The sequence below is a fragment of the Wyeomyia smithii genome, chromosome 2 (genome assembly GCF_029784165.1).
Source record: "Wyeomyia smithii strain HCP4-BCI-WySm-NY-G18 chromosome 2, ASM2978416v1, whole genome shotgun sequence".
Taxonomy (NCBI): Eukaryota; Metazoa; Arthropoda; class Insecta; order Diptera; family Culicidae; genus Wyeomyia; species Wyeomyia smithii.
This window is the reverse complement of record NC_073695.1, coordinates 54,384,080-54,402,993: the sequence shown is the minus strand read 5'-3', so window position 1 is coordinate 54,402,993 and position 18,914 is coordinate 54,384,080. Positions and strand designations below refer to the sequence as shown.

The window sequence follows — 18,914 nt, the reverse complement described above, 5'->3', positions numbered from 1 at the left end:
CTCTGACCCCCCAATGAGGCAGAATCAATTTTACTTTAATAATATAATACAAAAATACTGAAGTTTGTTGGCCTTGGAAAACTTTTGCAGCAAGAACCATTTTTGCTATTTTTGAACTTAAATTAAATTCCGACCTTCGAAATTTTTTTACAAAGATCTCTAACGAAATTCGAGCATATTTTTTATCTTTTTCTAGTTCTGTAAATGTTTCACGGTAATTCTGAGCTGAATTATAAATAATTGTGTGCCATTCTGTCATTCAAAAAAAAAAAACGGTTTCTAGATGAATTTTGTTTTGTTTTTTAAAAGAATTTCAAAGTTTTGTTTCTTTTTTTTTTAATTTTATCTATTTCAGAGTTATATTTATGTTTCAGTGTATCACACCACCCACAACCATCGACACCTCTTTCGACGTTCGAATTCGAATCCAGGTCACCAGGGTGGTTGGCAGGGATGTTACTTCCTACGCTAGGCCGACACCTAGATTTTTTTTTCATAGTTTTTTTTTTCTCCGTGTTGGGTATTTTCGTCACTGCGACCAATGTTTTGATATTTTGTGACATATTCCCCCTTTTTAATTTTGCTTAGTCAGGATAACGTATCACTATTGGAAGTGATCGTTAAAGTCTGGCCAATAGCATTAGTCCAGTCCGGTATTATACTTCGTATTTTCATAGTTTACTTTTTGTCCATTTTAAGTTAATGTATAAAGCCTGATTAGAATCAATCTCGGCTTTTCTGGCCTTCAAAATATTTTTACTTTCCTAGGGCTTACTAGTTTTCGATAGCGATTTGTTGCCTGAGATTTAAATTTTGTTTTTGACGTAGGACTACGTCTATTTGAAAGTTGGATGCATGAATTTGAAAATCAAGAAATTCAACCATGGAAGAAGTGGTCAGGGTTTAAGCGCTTATATTTCAGTAACTTTTTGTCATTGATCGATCAGATTTTTTTACAATTGAGTTTTTGTAACAAAAACAACCAATTGATTGAGACACTATTGACAAAATTGGTAAATAACATGGATTGTCTAAATCATATCGAAAATGGCTGCAAACTCTGCCCGAAAACACTAGAGAACCAGAAAATTGAACAAATTTGCCGGCGTTGTTACTATTGCGAAACACACTGGCACCTTCTGGTGTCCCAAAATTATGTAATTGAAGTGGGTCCCGTCGGGATGCGGCATATTTTTCCAAATCTGTATCATATTTCCAGTTCGCTTATTTTTCGCTTTCCCTACTGCACTGTCTGCTTGAACCTGAAGTGGGTAGTTGATTTTTTTCTATCACAACACGATGCTGATAACGGTAAAAACCTTTCAAATAAGCTTATAATCGAATTCTCGCTTTTCTAGTGTTATTCTTTCGGCCGCGGCCGGTGCAGCTTTTCAAACTGTTCTATTGTGTACTGAGAAAGAAGACATATTATAGAAATGAAAACATCCAGGAAAGCAAAGCCCAGCTATATTCCGCCGTTTAGGAGTTTGATCTTCTTTGTATTATACACGGACTTTGTAGCCAGTTAGTGTACAGTACAATTGCGGGGCTGCCTATTGACTTCAACGGTCATCCCAGCCGAGATTCGAACATATAACGGCTGGCTTGTTATACCAGCATCTTACCTCGTGACCATATGGAAGGATCTTGGAACCTTCTAGTGTTTGTGAGTTAGCAGAGAATGTATAGCGCGTTGAACTAACACAACAGATCCCAAGAATGCACCAAACGAAAATAATGTTTAAATCAAACATCCCAATTTCCCGGTTTGGTATTTAAAATCCCCGTTTTTTTCTAGGTTTTCCCGGTTTGCTGGCTCCCTGACAGTTGTTATAGATCATTGCACGGTGACGTCACAAAAAAGAAAAACAAAGAGATTTGACAGTTGTCGCGGGTTTGTTTACATGGTTTACATGGACTTATGAAATTTTCGGCTCCAGGGAAAAGTGTGTTGCTCAAATTACGCTTCATTTCACTGCCTGGTAGTAACGAATCCCCATAGGCGGAAAGTTGTCCGATCTTTTCTGCGCTCGTATCATTCATTTTCACTTCTATCACTTAACTTGAATGGAAAAAAGTTCTAACACCTTGTAAACAAACCCGTGGGAAGTATAAAAAAGTGAGATTATTTTTTGTGTGCAATGATCTATAAGACCCGCATGAAACACGAAAAGTATATTGGAGCTGGTATTGATTCATTGTCGCAGCCTATAAGGCAACCTTCAAATAATAAATAGATTTAAGAATTTTCATGAATGCATAACGCATAAGAACAATTGAAAAAAAATCAATTACCAGAGGTCATGGTTCATGGGGTAATTTGTTGGTTTAAAAAAACTATAACGGTTTCAGTGTAATGGATAAGTGGACAAAATCAGCTCTTGAAAAAATTTCAATTAATTATTTTGACAATTATGGACCATAAAATGTTACCATAGAATGTTTCACAAAACTGAGAAAATTTACAACAATCAAGTTACACCTAATCCTTATCTCTGGGTATTGGCTACATTTACGGAAACTGTTGAAATCCTTTATTTTAGTAAAATCGCAGGAGAATCAGGACAAAATGAAGACCTGCTTGATTTTTTCAGGCTATCAGCAATTTTTTCGGCAAGTTTACCTATTAAGAACTGATGACTTCATTAGGGTATTCTGTTAAAATCTAATTAGCTCCTCAAATCAAAGATGCTTCGTTTTCCATTTTTCTTGAAGAGTGTGATTTTTAAAGCCGGTAAAACAAATGGTCGGCTTTAAAAATAAAAGAACACTAACCGCTTTGATATTGCAAGCTTCATCAATTTGATTATTTGAAATTTGCTTCGAACAACCCCGACCTCTTTTATAACCATTTAATCTTGAGACTGTGTATCGGATTTGCTAACCTTCTTAAAAATATTTATCGGGTTTCAGTTTGTTGAGATAATAAATTCCAATATTTTCCTTCCCATTTATCGTTGAAAGTAACCCACTATAACGCTGTAATAATATCCTTCGCAGGAGCCGCAAAAATTCGACCCCGGACTGTTTCGCTATCACAACAAAATCACGTGACAAGCAGCGCACGCTGATCCTCGCTGCTGCGACTCGAAGATCAAAGGGCGGCCGAAACATTTTCTTGGAAGCGATCGGGTGCTGCTGCTGCTGCCCACTAATCAGAGCAGTTGTAGAGATCGATTCAACAACAAGCGCACAGAGCAACATCCACACACAGAGTGACTGGCTCATGACCATTGCACACACACGCAAATATACAAATACCCATTACGCCGGCTCTTTCCGAAACGCCAGAAGCTGATGATTACTGAAAGCACATTGATTGAACGCGGTGTGAACGAAGATCAATATGCATGCATCCGTCCACGTGAGGAGTATGGATACTATCGAAACTTATTATTACACGCACGGCATGAAAACAATATGTGTGATGTGAAGGTTAACCATTAGTCTGATGTCATGACGATTTTAACCAGTTAAGTACGAAAAATGAAAATATAAATATATGTATACTAGTCATTCTATCAATATGCGATTAACCACCGAGCAAGCACCCCTGCATTCTCTTCCCTAAGACCTATCAACAACAGGTACGACCACGCGCATGTGTCAAATGAGCAATCCAATCGAATTAAACCGATAGAGATAAAAACAAAATTATTGCGTGCAACATCTCATCATTCTGAGCAGGAGGGATTAGAATGAGGATGAAAAATTAAAAGGAAATAAAATTTAGTACGATTAGATTGACCGGTTACTTCAACCGAAAAATGAGCAAACGATTGAAACAATTGCCATGCTGGACGTAAACGTAACTGAATATTAGTAAACAATTAGTTGAACAAATTCACAGGAAAACAACAGAAAAGCTAACATTCGCCTGAAATCAAAATAAACGATCTTCGGTAGGCAAGCCAGCTCGAAATCGAATGCATATATGGGTACCTAAATCGAATCTCCTCCAGATCGAAGGGATACTCGATAATTCCCGTCGTGGGCACACGAACTCTTAGAATGTCTTGTTCCGTTGGAAGATAGTTGGTCGCCGCTACACGGTCAATTTCCATAAGGTAACTGCATTTTGAATTCATTTGTTCGTAGTTTGCGGGATGAAATTTTGGACAAATGAAACAATCGTTAAAATCTTAATGTTACACAGAACTAAGGTGCTGAAAGAAATCTATGGTAAATCGGGGTACTTCAATGCGACTACGAATTGTGCCGATAATCTCCCGAACGAATACCATCCTTTCTAGTGAAAGCTTCAAACAGGAAATGGAACAAAATTGTACGTACTATTTTGCTGAATCCGTTAGCTGGTATTCTCTCCTCCTGTCGTAGCACTCCTGGATGCCGGCCTCAGCCCATAGATCCTTGATCGCTTGAACATATGGTGGTTCAAACGTGGTCACTGTTTCGAAGTCTACACTTCGTATCAGCTCCGCATGTTCCTAAAACGAAAAAAATTGACATTGAAGCGAACCTCAATCTATCCGTGTTCGTGATCCTTACGATATTGGCTGGATCGCTGTACTGTATCTTAAGCAGGTCCATCGCTCGAATCATCGACTGCATTGCCATGAAAATATTTTGGTATACTAGTTTGATAAAGCCACGTTTGTCTTCGTCCGAGTAACCGCTACCGTGGATAATACGCATCTGTTTGATGAATGTGGATTTACCCGACTCACCAGTACCTGTTTGGGAAAACGAAGCAAAGAGAAGGAGAAATCAGTACTACAGAATAGATTTGTCTCAAATGGCACACTTGGTATTATGATAAGAGCATAGAAAATATTTCCATTGATCGAAACAATCGAATTATGATCTTATGATGCACAGTTTCCAAAATGACACCGTAATATTGTCTCGAAATTGAATCATAATTATTTAGTGAGTTCTTTTAGTCTGGCCTAACGCAGATCAATTGAGGAAGTCGTTTTAGTAATGTTAGTTTGATACTTGCTGCTACGTCCAGAACACACAGTCGGTTCACACAGTCGGTTCTTGACCTAGGAATAAACCTATCAATAACAATGGGCCATACCCAACTGTCTTCCAAGCTGAAGTCCACGGAATACTAGAATGTACTATTTTGTGCATACGCAAAAACTATAGACACTCAAATATTTGCATCATGTCCAACTGTCACGCAGCTTTAAATGCTTTAAAGTCTGCTATATGCCCATCAAAACTTATCCGGGAATGTATTTAATAGGGTAGCAATGCGATGTATGGATAAATCGAATTTAGAGAACCGACCATGGAGATTTTGTTTAACCTGTCCAAAATTTCAGCTTAATCGGACATGATTTAGGGGTGCCTCAAAGCGCCTAAAATTTCACTGTTTTGACCCACGAAAATTAACATTAGGAAAAGAAAATTGTGTTTAAGATGCCTAATAAACATTAAAATGATTTACTTGTGGTTTGGTAAATCATTTTAATGTTTATTAGGGGCCATCCACATTCCACATGGACAGCTTTGGGGGGAGGGGGCGGGGTTAGAATTTATATGGGCAGTTGTCCACGGAGGGGGAGGGGGGGGGGTTAGGTATTTTGAACTTGATGTTTTATTAGAGATGTCCATTTTCGAAGATCAAAACATCAGAACTTTGAAAACACTTTGACCCCTAAATAACGTCCGATTGGGCTAAAAACTTACAAAGATCAACTTTTAGGTCAAAATGTACATGGTCGGTGACATGACTATTTTCGCTGCTGTTTAATCAGTCTAAAAACAGAATTGTAATAATAAAGGCAATTTACATTGGACACTGCAGAATTGATGAAAACGAAAGAGCCGATAAACTTTCAAGACTTGAACCATCTCACCAATTCTTGGTTTAGAGTCCGTCTGTGTTCTAACCGTTTCTTCAGTCAGAATAAGGGTAAAAGCATGGGAAACTATGAAGGTGGATGGATAAGTATTTCCACTTATTTCCACTAGGTAGTTGAAGCGGTTCATCATACCGAACATTTTTATGGCTCGCCACATACAAAAAAGCGTATAATTGGTGTAATAACAGGAGATTTTCGCGTCGTTATCACTTGAAGGCTATGAGAAAACTTCAAAATAGACTATTTGTCGAATCGCATATAAAGAATTGCCCCCATCGCTTATGATAGAAAATTCCATAATATTCCACGCAAACTTAAATGATATTGCGCATAATTATCAAACGAAATGAAAGATTATAGCTTTTTAATCATTCATTAATTCCTGTGAATTTTGGTGCCCCTATTGAAGATAACCTTTTAGGATACTTAAATGAGTTTTCCAATGAACCAACGTAAAAGCGACTCCAGCGCACTTTGACACACTTCTGCATACTCCCCAGTCAACCACAAATCGTATATCAATGTATGAAAATTTTCGCAAATATATCTCAACGAAGTCGAAATCGTAGAACACGCTTTTTATCATGCGCAGAAATTCATCTTTAATTGTATATCATGGTGGAGTCTTGGCAATTTACGATTGTAGGCTTAGAGTTGTAAGACAGTGTGAAACAAATCACTTTCTATCGGATATAATCGTATATAAATACGTATATCAATGAACTGCATACCATTATTCCTCAGTACGTATATCGCCTCCAAAATAGTACGTTTATGCTGTTTTTGTGCATCAAATGTGAGTTTTTATGATATATATGAGTGCGGATATTGGAATTAAAACATCATCATACGTATTAAAATGTTGACTGGGTCTAGGGGTGCCAAAACTCACATAAATGGTTGAAAAGCTATTATCTTTTTAGGGCAACTTTCTTAAGTTTATGTCGACCAGTGTAGTACATATTTTTCTAGGTTTTATTTGCATTGTCTCGCCAAAAAGTCAGCATTTTTGCATTTTTTTCAAAAAAATTTCGAAAAAATCTGATTTATCTGATTCTAGAAATATACAACTTAAAATTTTTGCGTGCTATACGTCCTTACGTTAAGTGATTGGAATGGCAGTTTTGATAGTAACTATCATGAACAATAATTATGCAAAATTGCGTAAGGGTTGTGGAGTTGCAAGAAAGCAAATAAAACTATCAGGAAAACAGAAGAAGAGACGCCAACTTTCTAGATTTATTGAGGAAGCAAGGGGCAACGTATCATCCCTTGGGAAAAATATTGGAGGGGGGGGGCAAAAAGTGCTTCGCCACCCCCCCCCCCTCAAAGTTGGCGCCTATGGATCTAACATATAACGAGTCTTATTATAAACAGTAGTACTATTAGAAGAAAATCATTATTTCTACACAGAAAAAGATAAATCGTAGTCAAGTTTTTAAAATAATCAACATAATAATCGTCATAATATCAAAAAATGAAGCAGCTTACGTTGGAACACTTTACTTCTTTCTTCAAATTCAAAGAGATTATGGCGATCGATTGCATAGCAGATCGTCGAACTCCTGGGTGATTTCGAATAAGAATCCAAGCTGTCGTTTCGCTTTATTTATTAAAAACTGCTGATGTTGACGGAAATAAAATTCAGAGGCGAGATCAACGCGAAGATCTTTCACGACTCCCAAATTTCCGGTGACAAGATGTGAGCATTGTTGAAAAATAAAATAAACGAGGTTGGCTCGAGATTGCTGCCTTGAGGTACGCCAAAATAGTTGATAAACTCCTGGGATAGAGATGTGCCAATATTAACTTGTAAAGTTCTCTGTTTTAGGTACGATGCCAACCAGCCACAGAGGCGAGCAGAAAGTCTCAGATACAGACTTTCGGTATATTTTTTCCAGGTCTGTGTCATATTTTGCAGTTCGCTTATTTTTCGGCTCCACAGCTGCACACACTGTCTGCCTTTAATAAACTTGAATGTTGATGGGTAAAAGGTCGTTGTAGAAAAATACTGCCTACAACTTTGCCGAATACATTATACCAATCAAACAAACCGTTCTGGTATTTTTTTTTTGTTTTTTTTTTAGAAAATTGTCAAAATGACAACTAAAAATGAAATTGGATGGCTTTTTAAGGAATTGCTTTGTTGTACAATGCAAAATAGCTGGCTGTTTTAGCTGTAATTTTTAATACCAATCTTACGTTAGTTCTCAATTAAAATATATAGCATATAAGTTAAGAACGCAAATAAACAACATTCAATTATATCGACAAGCATAGTAGTAATCTATGCGCGTCTCTCATCGATGCAATAGCACCGAGACTGCCGAGTTGACAGAATGCGCATTAACGACCTTTGCGTTTAATCATTATGAATCAAAAATATAAATCAGTCCAGTTTGGGACTTAAGCCCTCGAACATGTAGCTTCAATGTTGTTGAAAACGTACGGAATAATCCGGAATCTTACTTATATATAGGGTGCCAATGAAACGTATGGGCACAACTAGACCTTCGAATTTCAGTAGGGCTCAAGGTTTGTCTTGAAAAAAGTTCTCATGTGGTGCCTCAGAGCGGTCAAAGTTTTACTTTTTTGGGTGATAAAAAATACACAAGATCATAGAATTCACGATATCGAAACTTTGTTTTGTGAAAAAATTTGAGACTCTCTCAGGTTTGAGACACTACTTTTAGTCCGATTAAGCTGAAATTTTGCATATGACCATTTTCGAGAAAACGAAACTTTTGAGCCCTATCACTAAACGAAATTCGTAAGGTCGATTTACATTACCACCATAGTATATATGACAAAGTTTTTCGTAGTTCTAAAAGTGATTGTTACAAAAATAAATAAAGATTTTAAAATTAGTTCAATGAGAAATTTGATCAAAAATCGTTATTTGCAGTTAAAATGTATGGTTTTCATATAAAATATACGGATTTTTAAAATGTACAAAAAATTGTTCCTCTAAGAAACACGTAATTACATTCAGGTTTTTTTTACGCGAGTTGCTTTTCTCAATGACTCATAAACGGTACAAGATATCGACCTCATTCCAAAAATGTTTTCCGTTTTACAACAAAAGTGATCATATATCAGTTTTCGAAATAATTCACAATTTTTGGCGTAAATACTTAAAATATATAATACTAGCTGACCCGGCAAACTTCGTCTCGCCTATTTTAGTGTTTAATTTAATAATTTTAAACATTTCAAATTTATTGATTCCTTGCGATTGGATTATATCGTTTAAAAATTATTGGTTTTATCGGAATGGCAACATCCTCAACTTTTGGCTTTTGTACATGACCTCTGTTCCGGATATATATTGGGTGCATTTCAATTATTTTCGTTGTTTTCCAGAAACTGAAAGTGGTCATCTTCTATTTCAAAATGGTGTCCAGGGTCAATGCTTGGCTTCTCTACATCATTTCGATTACGGACATATCCATATGTAGTAGTATTCAGTAATTTTCGGCTGTTTCCCAGAAGTTGCCATTTTTCAATTTAAACTGTTGTCTAAGGTCAATTTATAGCTCCTTGCATCATTCTGGATCCGGTGATACTCATATTGGGTGGTATTTGGTCACTTTGGGCTATTTTTCAGGAACCGTAAGTCGCCATCTTGGATTTAAAAATGGCATTTGGAGACAATTTCTGGCCCCTGAGCGTCATTCTGGTTTAAGAAACACCCATATTAGGTGTTATTTGGTCATTTTCGGTTGTTTCCCAGAAACCGGATGTCACCATCTTCGAATCCAAAATGGTGTCTGTGGTCGATTCTAGCTCCTGTGTATCATTCTGGTTCCGAAGATACTCATATTGTATGGTCGCCATCTTACAATTCAAAATGTTGTCTCAGGTCGATTTGTGGCTTCAGTGCGTTATAACAATCCCGGAAATACCCATATTGGGTGGTATTAGGTCATTTGCCGCTGTTTTTCAGAAACCGGAAGTCGCCATCTTGGATTTCAAAATGACATTAGAAGACAATTTTTGGCCTCTGAGCGTCAATCTGGTTGAAGAAACACTCATATTGGGTGGTATTTAGTCATTTTCGGCTGTTTTTCAGACACCGGAAGTCGCCTTCTTACAATTCAAAATGTTGTCTGAGGTCGATTTGTGGCTTCAGTGCATCATAACAATTCCGGAAATACCCATGTTGGGTGGTATTAGGTCATTTGCCGCTATTTTTCAGGAACGGGAAGAGGCCATCTTGGATTTAGAAATGGTATTTGGAGACATGCCAAAAGAAGGAAGGGTGTCGAAACATTATGGACATGTTTGTTACACCTAAAAACATTCACCTGCCAAGTTTGGTTATATTTGCTTGATTGGTTCTCGAGCTGTGCGTAATTTGAGTTTCATTTGTATAGGACCCCTCCCTTATAGAAGAGAGAGGGGTATCAAACCAGTATATTTGTTACTCCTAAAAACAATCACCTGCCAAATTTGGTTCCATTTAGTTGGTTAGTTTTTGAGATAAGCAGAAATTTGTGTTTCATTTGTTATGAACCCCTCCCTCACAGAAGAGGGAGGGGAGTCGAACCACTATGGACATACTTGTTACCTCTAAAAACATTCACATACCAAATTTAGTTGTATTTGGTTGATTGGTTCTTGAGCTGTGCGAAATTCTTATTTCATTTGTATGAGACCCCTCCCTTGTAGAAGAGGGAGGGGTGTCAAACCATTATGGATATACTTGTTACTCCTAAAAACATCCACCTACCAAATTAAGTTCTATTTACTTGGTTAGTTCTCGAGATGTACAGAAATTTGTGTTTCATTTGGATGGGACCCCTCCCTTCCAGAAGAGGGAAGGGTGTCGAATCAAAATGGACATATTTGCTACTCCTAAAAACATCCACATGCCAAATTTGGTTCCATTTACTTGGTTAGTTCTCGAGATGTGCAGAAATTTGTTTCATTTGTATGGGACCTCTCCCTTCCAGAGGAGGCAAGGGTGTCGAACCAACATGGACTTATTTGTTACTCCTAAAAACATCCACTTGATAAATCTGGTTCCATTTGCTTGGTTAGTTTTCGAGATGTTCAGAAGTTTGTGTTTCATTTGTATGGGACTCCTCCCTTCCAGAAGAGGAAAGGGTGTCGAATCAACATGGACATATTTGTTACTCCTAAAAACATCCACATGCCAAATTTGGTTCCATTTGCTTAGTTAGTTTTCGAGATGTGCAGAAATTTGTGTTTCATTTGTGTGGGACCCCTCCCTTGCAGAAGAGGGAGGGGTCTCGAACTGTCTTAGTCACCTTTCCCGGCCCCTAAAACCTCATATACAAAATTTCACGCCGATCGGTTCGGTAGTTTCCAAGCCTATATGAATCAGACAGACAGACAGTCAGACAGAGCTGCATTTTTAAATGTTTAGATTGCATTTTGTGCTTTAAGCTGAACCCTATCATATCCAGTCAAAGTTTAAACGTTTTGGAACAGTTTTCTGCTTTATTTTTTCAACACAATTTAGTCTCTTTTTACACGGTTCCATACAAATTTGAAACGTAACCCCCGCGTGAAAAACCTGACTGTAATTGGTTTACCATGTTGTGACAAGTCTTAAAAGTTCTTGAATGACATCAAGTTGTTATTATCAAAACATAAATTTTTCACTATTAAACAATTTTATAGAAATCAAACACACATTCTATCATCGTGTGGGCAAGACTGCTGGAGTCAATAGGATCATAGTGATATATAGGTCTATAATCATACAGTACACACATGGTTAGTTATAAACTTTGTGTCAAATAAACAGACAGTCAAAAAGTAAAGTTTTATTCTCTATTATTTATTCCAAAACCCATTTTTCGAGTTCATATCATTGCGTAACCTGCCGTAAGCCCTTGAATATAAAATAAATTTCCCTCAGCTTTCAGCACAAAACAGTGCAAATTGAACGAACGTAGCTCTGAAATCCCAACCATTTAAAAAAAACCTAAATTAATCCACCTAGCGGTGAGACCCAGCCTTTCTCCTTCGAACTTATAATTTGTTAAAATAGATTTACTCCAACACTTAAAAAATACACCTTGATTATTTCTGCTGGATTTGTTTTTCATTCTAAGCAACAAATTTTTGGTAGCCAACAGCACAACTATACCGAACATTTGAAATTTAACATATTATCGGCTTCGTACAACACTGGTACAACTCAAAATTTTGCATTTTTGAGTTTTTGATAGCAAACGATGCCAAATACTGTTAAGTTTCATCACACGAAATCCCATTTCGAAAATCCCAATAATTCCAGAGTTATGAGTAGAAGTGCCTTTGCTGCACAAATCGAAATTTCTCCATAAAGTTAGTAAAAATAAGGTTTTAACTTGGACAACGTGAGCACGTAATATGTGCATAATAGACCCAAAGGTGTTAAATAAGGATTGGTAATCTTAAACTTCAAAGTTTTCTTGAAAATCGAAAAATAAATTTTTGACGCAAATTTTCAAACGCGTTTTTCTCGAAACAATGTTTTTTGAGTTGTGCCAGTGTTGCGCGATACCGACGATATGAATATAAATTAACACATATACATGCAAATAACATTAAATTCTTTCAACTACATGATGCGATTTTGTTTTTGATTGTGGTATAATCGATTTGTACTCATATGATGCCTATAAATATTCAGATTCTTTAAGTCAACGTTAGTCAGTAGATTTCAAATAATGTATTATTAAATGTTGTTCCTTATACATTAATTTGAATGATCTTATCAGTGAAATTGGATTCTTTAACACAGTTGATAATACTGATCGTTTCGAGAGGCATCCAATGAATGGCCAAATACCAACCAATATGGGTTTTTGAAACCTGGATTATACACGCAAAAGTTCAAGCTTTAATCATCCAATGTGTCCATTCAGTTCGCACAGAATTTGCTCTGACTTCGCACAACCAATGCGTGATACGCATAACGCAAAAGTTGTACAAGGAATACATTGACAGAGATCAAAATCAGAATATGTATCATATACACAAAAATCGTAATGTCTCGGTAAACTTCGGCTTCGGGCGAACGATCAGTTTCGAGGCGCTCAAAAAACCGTTCTTTGCTCTCGCGAGCCAATGCGTATCAACGCCTCGTGCATCCCTAAAAATCGTCAGCAACCGAAACAGCCAATAGCGAGCCTTGTTGCCGCGGAAGTTATTGACGCTGGTGCCAGTAACGCAGAATCGAATGCATGTGAATGAAACCAGAGTCATAATTAAATGCAAAATGTTTTGGACTAATCTTATGTTTTTGTTTATTGTTAATGATTGAATCAGAGGCGACGCGTGGCCGAGTGGGCTACCTGTTCAATCAATTTTCGCAACATTGAAACAATAGTATTGTGAAAAAAAGATTTGACAAGTTTTATTTACCTATATAGCAAAGGAGTCCTACTGTCTATTATGAGCGCTAATTTTTGATAATTTCTTCGTAGAATAATGATATCTGCTTCATTTTATAGAGGAAATCTGTTTTCCACAGCTATTATCATGATTCTCAATAACTATGACCGATTTTGGCCCTACAGAACTGATAAAGTTCGTTCAACGGATGCCGTTGTGTTAGGCAATGCCAGATCATTCTGCCAGCTAAAGCGTTTCAGAATAAACTTTTTGCAGGTTTTTTCTAACGACAGTCGAAATTATGTTTATTATCTTTTTGCCTTTAAACTCTTCACGTGAGTAAAGAACCTAGCTTTATTTATTGAATTTTAGTTCGATGCTAAATCGTTTCCTTAGACGATGATAAAATTTTAAACTAGAAAGTGATCAGCGCGTAAAAAGACAAATGTGTACTATACGGGCTATACGACGTTCAAGTTTTCGAATGAACAAAATGGATGAAAAGGCTTGAATGAAAACCAAAGAACACCACCACATCCAGAAAAATAATGAATCTGCTACGAAAGCTCTGAAGATTGAAATCTGCGTACTCTCGCGGCCACATGAACTCTCTCAAATTTTAATGATGTCGTGTCGTGAGAAGAAACAGAAAGGCAGAACGCAACAAGTGAAAAGACACTGAAGAGAGGGTGTATAAAGAATGTCTTCTCTCGTTGCTATCGGCTTTTCGTTCAACAATGAGTTTGAACCAAAAATGTAATTTTTACGCAAGGCGTTGCATTAGTAGTGGTAAACATAACAGACTGCGTTTGCCCTGTCGCAGAGAAGTGTGAACGACGCTCGGTTCAAATGAAAGGCCTGAACAAACGGTAGTCATTACTGAGTGTGGGTTGCGTTGCGTGTGAGGTGTATGGCGTAGTTTGAAGTGTATCTCATCAGGTTACATTCTTCACGGCGCATAAGATTACACTAAGTTGACAACAGAATAAGCATGTTCGGGATAACATTACAATTACAAATAAATTACTATCGATGACTTTTCATCCACTCCAAAAATGTGAAATGGTTAACTTTTTGTCTGAGATTGTCTACCTGTCCTATGAACAGTTTGAACAGGTGGACGACGCCTCTGGATTGAATGATGTTTTCAAATGACCTGATTCAAGAAAGTGAATCGATTAGACAATAATTTCTTCAATTTAGTCAGTACCCAACTTATCAGTATTGATTGCTGGTTGCACTGTTTTAACGATGCCAACCTTCTGAACATCGGTTGATGCTTTATAAGTGTAGTGGTTTGGAGCTGCGCAATACATTCAAAATACGCTAGAGCATCAAATGTGTTATGTCCAACGCACATGCGTTGTACTGGTTCCAATTTTAATCAGTAAATGCGCTAATTTCGCTCATAAATGATCTGGTTACGCACACTCCAACTTTTGCGTGTACCCAGTGGCCAGAATCCGACCTAAAACCCAATTTTCAATTCAGATGACCACTTCTGGTTGCCTGATAATCATAAAATCATAAAATCCATCATAAAATTGCCGAACTGCCTAATCTGGGTATTTTTATGGCGAAGATGGCGACTGTTTCCGATCAACAGCCTAAAGTGACAAATATCATCCAATACGAATGGGGAAGCGGTATGATACCCTGAGGCCAGAAATCATCTTCAGACGCCATTTTAAATTTCTAGACAGTAGCTTCCGGTTTCTACCAGTCTAAAAGGGACAAACATTACCCAATGTGAGTTTTTCAGTACCCGGGATGATGCTCAGAGACCAGGAATCAACTTCATACTTCATTTTGAAATCCGAATTTGCGACACCTGTTTTCTTTAAATAAGTCGTGTAACCTTTGACAGAAGAGATTTTCAATATTTTTACAATTTAACACATAATGGATAAAATAAAAGTCCGATTACACTGGTCAACACAAGTGTTGCCCCGAAGGTCAAACTAAGAAAAAATGAAAATTTTAGCTTTTCCTGTGATTTTTTTTCTTTCTAGGGCAACTATTATGAACTTTAGAGCAGCATTTTTTTCGATTTTGTCAACTTGTCATAAAGCAACTAAACCTTCAATTTAAAACTAAGATTGTTGAAATCAGTGATGCCATCTTTAGCAAAACTAGTGAATTTGATAAAGTTTTCTGAACACGTTTCTTTTCATTTAGGGGTTTCAAAGGCAGCCCCCGTTCATTTGATACCTATTTTGTTCGAATCGGTTGTGTAGTTTCTGAGTTTATGGAGTTTCATAACTTTTACATTTTGATACATAACAGACAAAGTTACAGTCCGATTATAATAAAATTCAATAGGGTTTTATCAGACAACTAGACCTTTCTATTGCAACTTATTTTGTGAAAATCGGTCCATCCGTCTCTGAGAAAAGTGGGTGAGTTCAAACAGTCTTAGAAACATGTTTCTTGTCATAGCCTGATTTCACATTATTATACATAACGGACAAAGTTAAAGTCCAATAACAATAAAATTCAATAGGGTCTTATGAGGCAACAAAACCTTCCATATGACACTAATTTTGTGAAAATCGGTCCAGCCATCTCTGAGAAAAGTGAGTGAGTTTAAACAGTGTTTGAAACACGTTTCTTTGCATAACTTTTGAACTACATGTCCAATCATTATAAAATTATTTCACAAATGGTTCAAAAAACAAGCCCGTTCTTTTGATGCCAATTTTGTTCAAACCGGTTTTGTAGTTTCTGAGATAATGAAGTTTTGTGATTTTCACATTTTGATAAATAACCTCGAAAATAAAAATCCGATTACAATAAAATTCAATAGGGTCTTACGGGGCAACAAGACCTTTCATTTGCAACTAGTTTCATGAAAATCGGTCCAGCCATCTCTGAGAAAATCGAGTGAGATTGGGAGACCGTTACATACATACACACACACACATACAGAAAATGCTCAGCTCGTCGAACTAAGTCGATTGATATACGAGATTCGACCCTTTGAAGCACTTTTATACCTTTGGTGTTTTTCAGTGATTGCTATACCTTTCTAGGAGAAAGGCAAAACCATTTGAAAAAGAATCGCGTCTGAGTTGAAACATTTTCTCTGATTGTTTTTCAGTTTTCCCTGATATTAAAAGATTATATGTAACATAATTCATAATAATTTGAACAACTTGATCTCGCATACAACAGTTTTTGAATTATGTTATCAATGATTACTCACAGAGTAACGTAATCAAAATATTGCAAACCATTACAATCGTCTCATTACGGGCAGTACGAAGGTTTCAAACAGTGTGATGTGGGAGTATTTAGCTTATCAGTTCAATTGTTTACAGTTTGGCTGTCAGGACTCCGGTACTTATTGCCGAGAACATTTGTCTTTAGAACTTACTTATCTCCACGAGGTCGGCTGGGTTCAGAGGTTCAGTTTGCATAGCTAGACAATCAAGTAAATAGAAATTTGCGGCAACATTCCGCTCGATAGTCCAAAACACTGAATCTGAAATTGAGACAGCACCACAACACACAATATTGCGAATCTGCCTATGTAATATGTCTACTCATAGCACGGCATACGTTTATCGTTTATCGTCTTCGGACATTATAACGAGCAAATAGAATCATCCGATGATAACATCGGCGCTAGGTCTCGCCACCAACCACGACCCCATTTTAGCAAGTACCCTGTCCTCACTGAGTTCTACAGACCGGCAGATGCTCGGTGCCTAACTACTAACTTATAACAGCCAAACGACTCATAAACAACAGCATAGTAAACAAATCATTAGCATACAGCCATCAAATACAATGCACAGTACAGCACTAATCGATTTCTCGTCGGATGGCGCTAATAAGAGCCCGGTGTTTCGCACAAAATGTAAGTAAGAGGTTCACATACACGCACACACACATACATACTCGCCTGGAAACATCCACACACACACACACACACACACACACACACACACACACACACACACAAACACACTTCTTCTAACCGCAAGTCAGTGAATTCGTCGTTTCTTAAGCATGAATAATCTGATGTGTGCTGCTATACTTGACAACCTGCTATCGACTTGCAAGCACCACGAGCTGTGAATTCATGGTTGAGTGGAACTGGAACGGTAAACACTTGTCAAGGTAGAAATTTAGAAAAGTTGATAAAAACTGCAAAAAGCATATCGAAAGATATTTATCGTCCATTTTAAATTTTCTTCTCGAATTCTTAATATTATCATTAGTTAAAATTGACACTAATTTAGTTCAAACCTACCCACAACAAAAAAATCGCTTCTCTTCTACCCAGCAACAGCGCTCTTCAAAATATTCTAAGTTATACACCCTGGGCAAACACAACGTGCTCAAGTGGTCATTTTGGGCCTCGTTCACATATCGCAGCCCAAAATCATTCATTATTATTTCCCATCGTAGGCATTTTCTCTAAAGTAAAGGGAAAACTTTCATTGACCAGAATATAAAAACTTCACTCTCCGTATTTTCTTTTTCTTTATCTATCCAGTACGGCAGTCTGAGAGACCGGAGAGGAACAGGATCGACTCTAACCGCACCAACTGAATCCTAGAGCATGTAATCGCACAGGATATATATTCTATCGCGCTTCGAGCTTACAGACAACATAAGGGCGAGGATTCGTGTGAGAGACGAGACGATGAGACGATCCGACCGTAATCTAATGTGCGGCATGGGTCTGAGTGTGCCGCCGTCGCCGCCTTGGCAATTTTCCAAAGAAAAATCTTGAGAAGACGGTGTATAATAATACGTAAGACGCCGTTTCGGGAGCAACGCATGCGCAGAAGAACTGTTTGCAATATTGGTGCTTTTCGCACAAATTGCACACCGCACAAGACAGGCACTAGTGCAGACTAGTATTTTGATGATATTAGACTAGGTTAAAGATACGGTGCAACTTGGTCCAGTACAGTAGACTCTGGCCCGCGGCTTCCTTCACTCGTACACGTCGTTAGGGTTATCGCTATTTAACTTAAATTAAATTAACCAGGTGTAAAAATCCTATTCCAGAGATTTTTTGATAAAATTTCACAAAAACAAGTACATCCCCGAGGTTTTCTTTATTTTTTTTTTTGCTTTTTAGGTCCAAAAAGAAAGACAACCAATGCTTACGAACTTACAGTTAATAACATAGTGATTTTAGTATTGTATGACAATAATGGTTTTTGCGGTTTTGAATTGCAAGCTCCGAAAAAAGGTTTCCAACAATATATTTTTTGGTGAATCACATCACATTAACATTTTTATTTACTGGTTGTGAATTTGAAGGAAAATTGAAAAAATTTAAAAAATCGGAAACTGTTACTAAGATTACAGTTTTGAATTATGTACCAATCATGACTATTTCATATTAACAGTCTTTTCGCGGAGTTGTAAAAAAGGTATTTCGCATTAACCGAATCATCAATGAACTGCACGAACCATTACCAATTAGTTTCGATTTTCGAGAAAAACCCAAAATTTACCAATTCACCGAGTGGTATTTTCCGCGAACGCATGTTTTCCTAGAAGTAAATGGTCGCTAATCCGCAGCGAGTGATTGACATCGAAATGTTAAGAATGAAAATCGGAAAGAACCTTCAAAGTTCGATGGCGGTCCGGGCAGAAAATCTGCTATTCACATCCGTAACAGCTGGAGGACGGAGTTAGGTAAATTATTCCCGGAAATTTCCCGGATCCGCAGGCATGATCTAGGAAATTAGCATATTG

The 18,914-nt window shown here is 37.2% G+C and overlaps 1 protein-coding gene across 15 annotated transcripts in view; it reads right to left on the bottom strand.

The window, feature by feature from the left end:
• The window catches only part of LOC129725832 (guanine nucleotide-binding protein G(q) subunit alpha), a 73,912-nt gene that overhangs the window by 11,293 nt on the left and 43,705 nt on the right, over positions 1-18,914 (bottom strand). For 11 of the 15 annotated variants that reach the window (XM_055682121.1, XM_055682124.1, XM_055682116.1 and 8 more), the window contains 2 exons: positions 4,510-4,694; positions 4,294-4,448 (listed from right to left, as the gene is read on the bottom strand). In XM_055682121.1, coding sequence (XP_055538096.1) covers positions 4,294-4,448; positions 4,510-4,694 — 340 coding nt within the window. Of the gene's footprint in view, positions 1-3,942; positions 4,072-4,293; positions 4,449-4,509; positions 4,695-18,914 lie in introns of all 15 variants that reach the window. The other 4 variants (XM_055682126.1, XM_055682115.1, XM_055682127.1 and 1 more) reach the window with 1 other exon arrangement.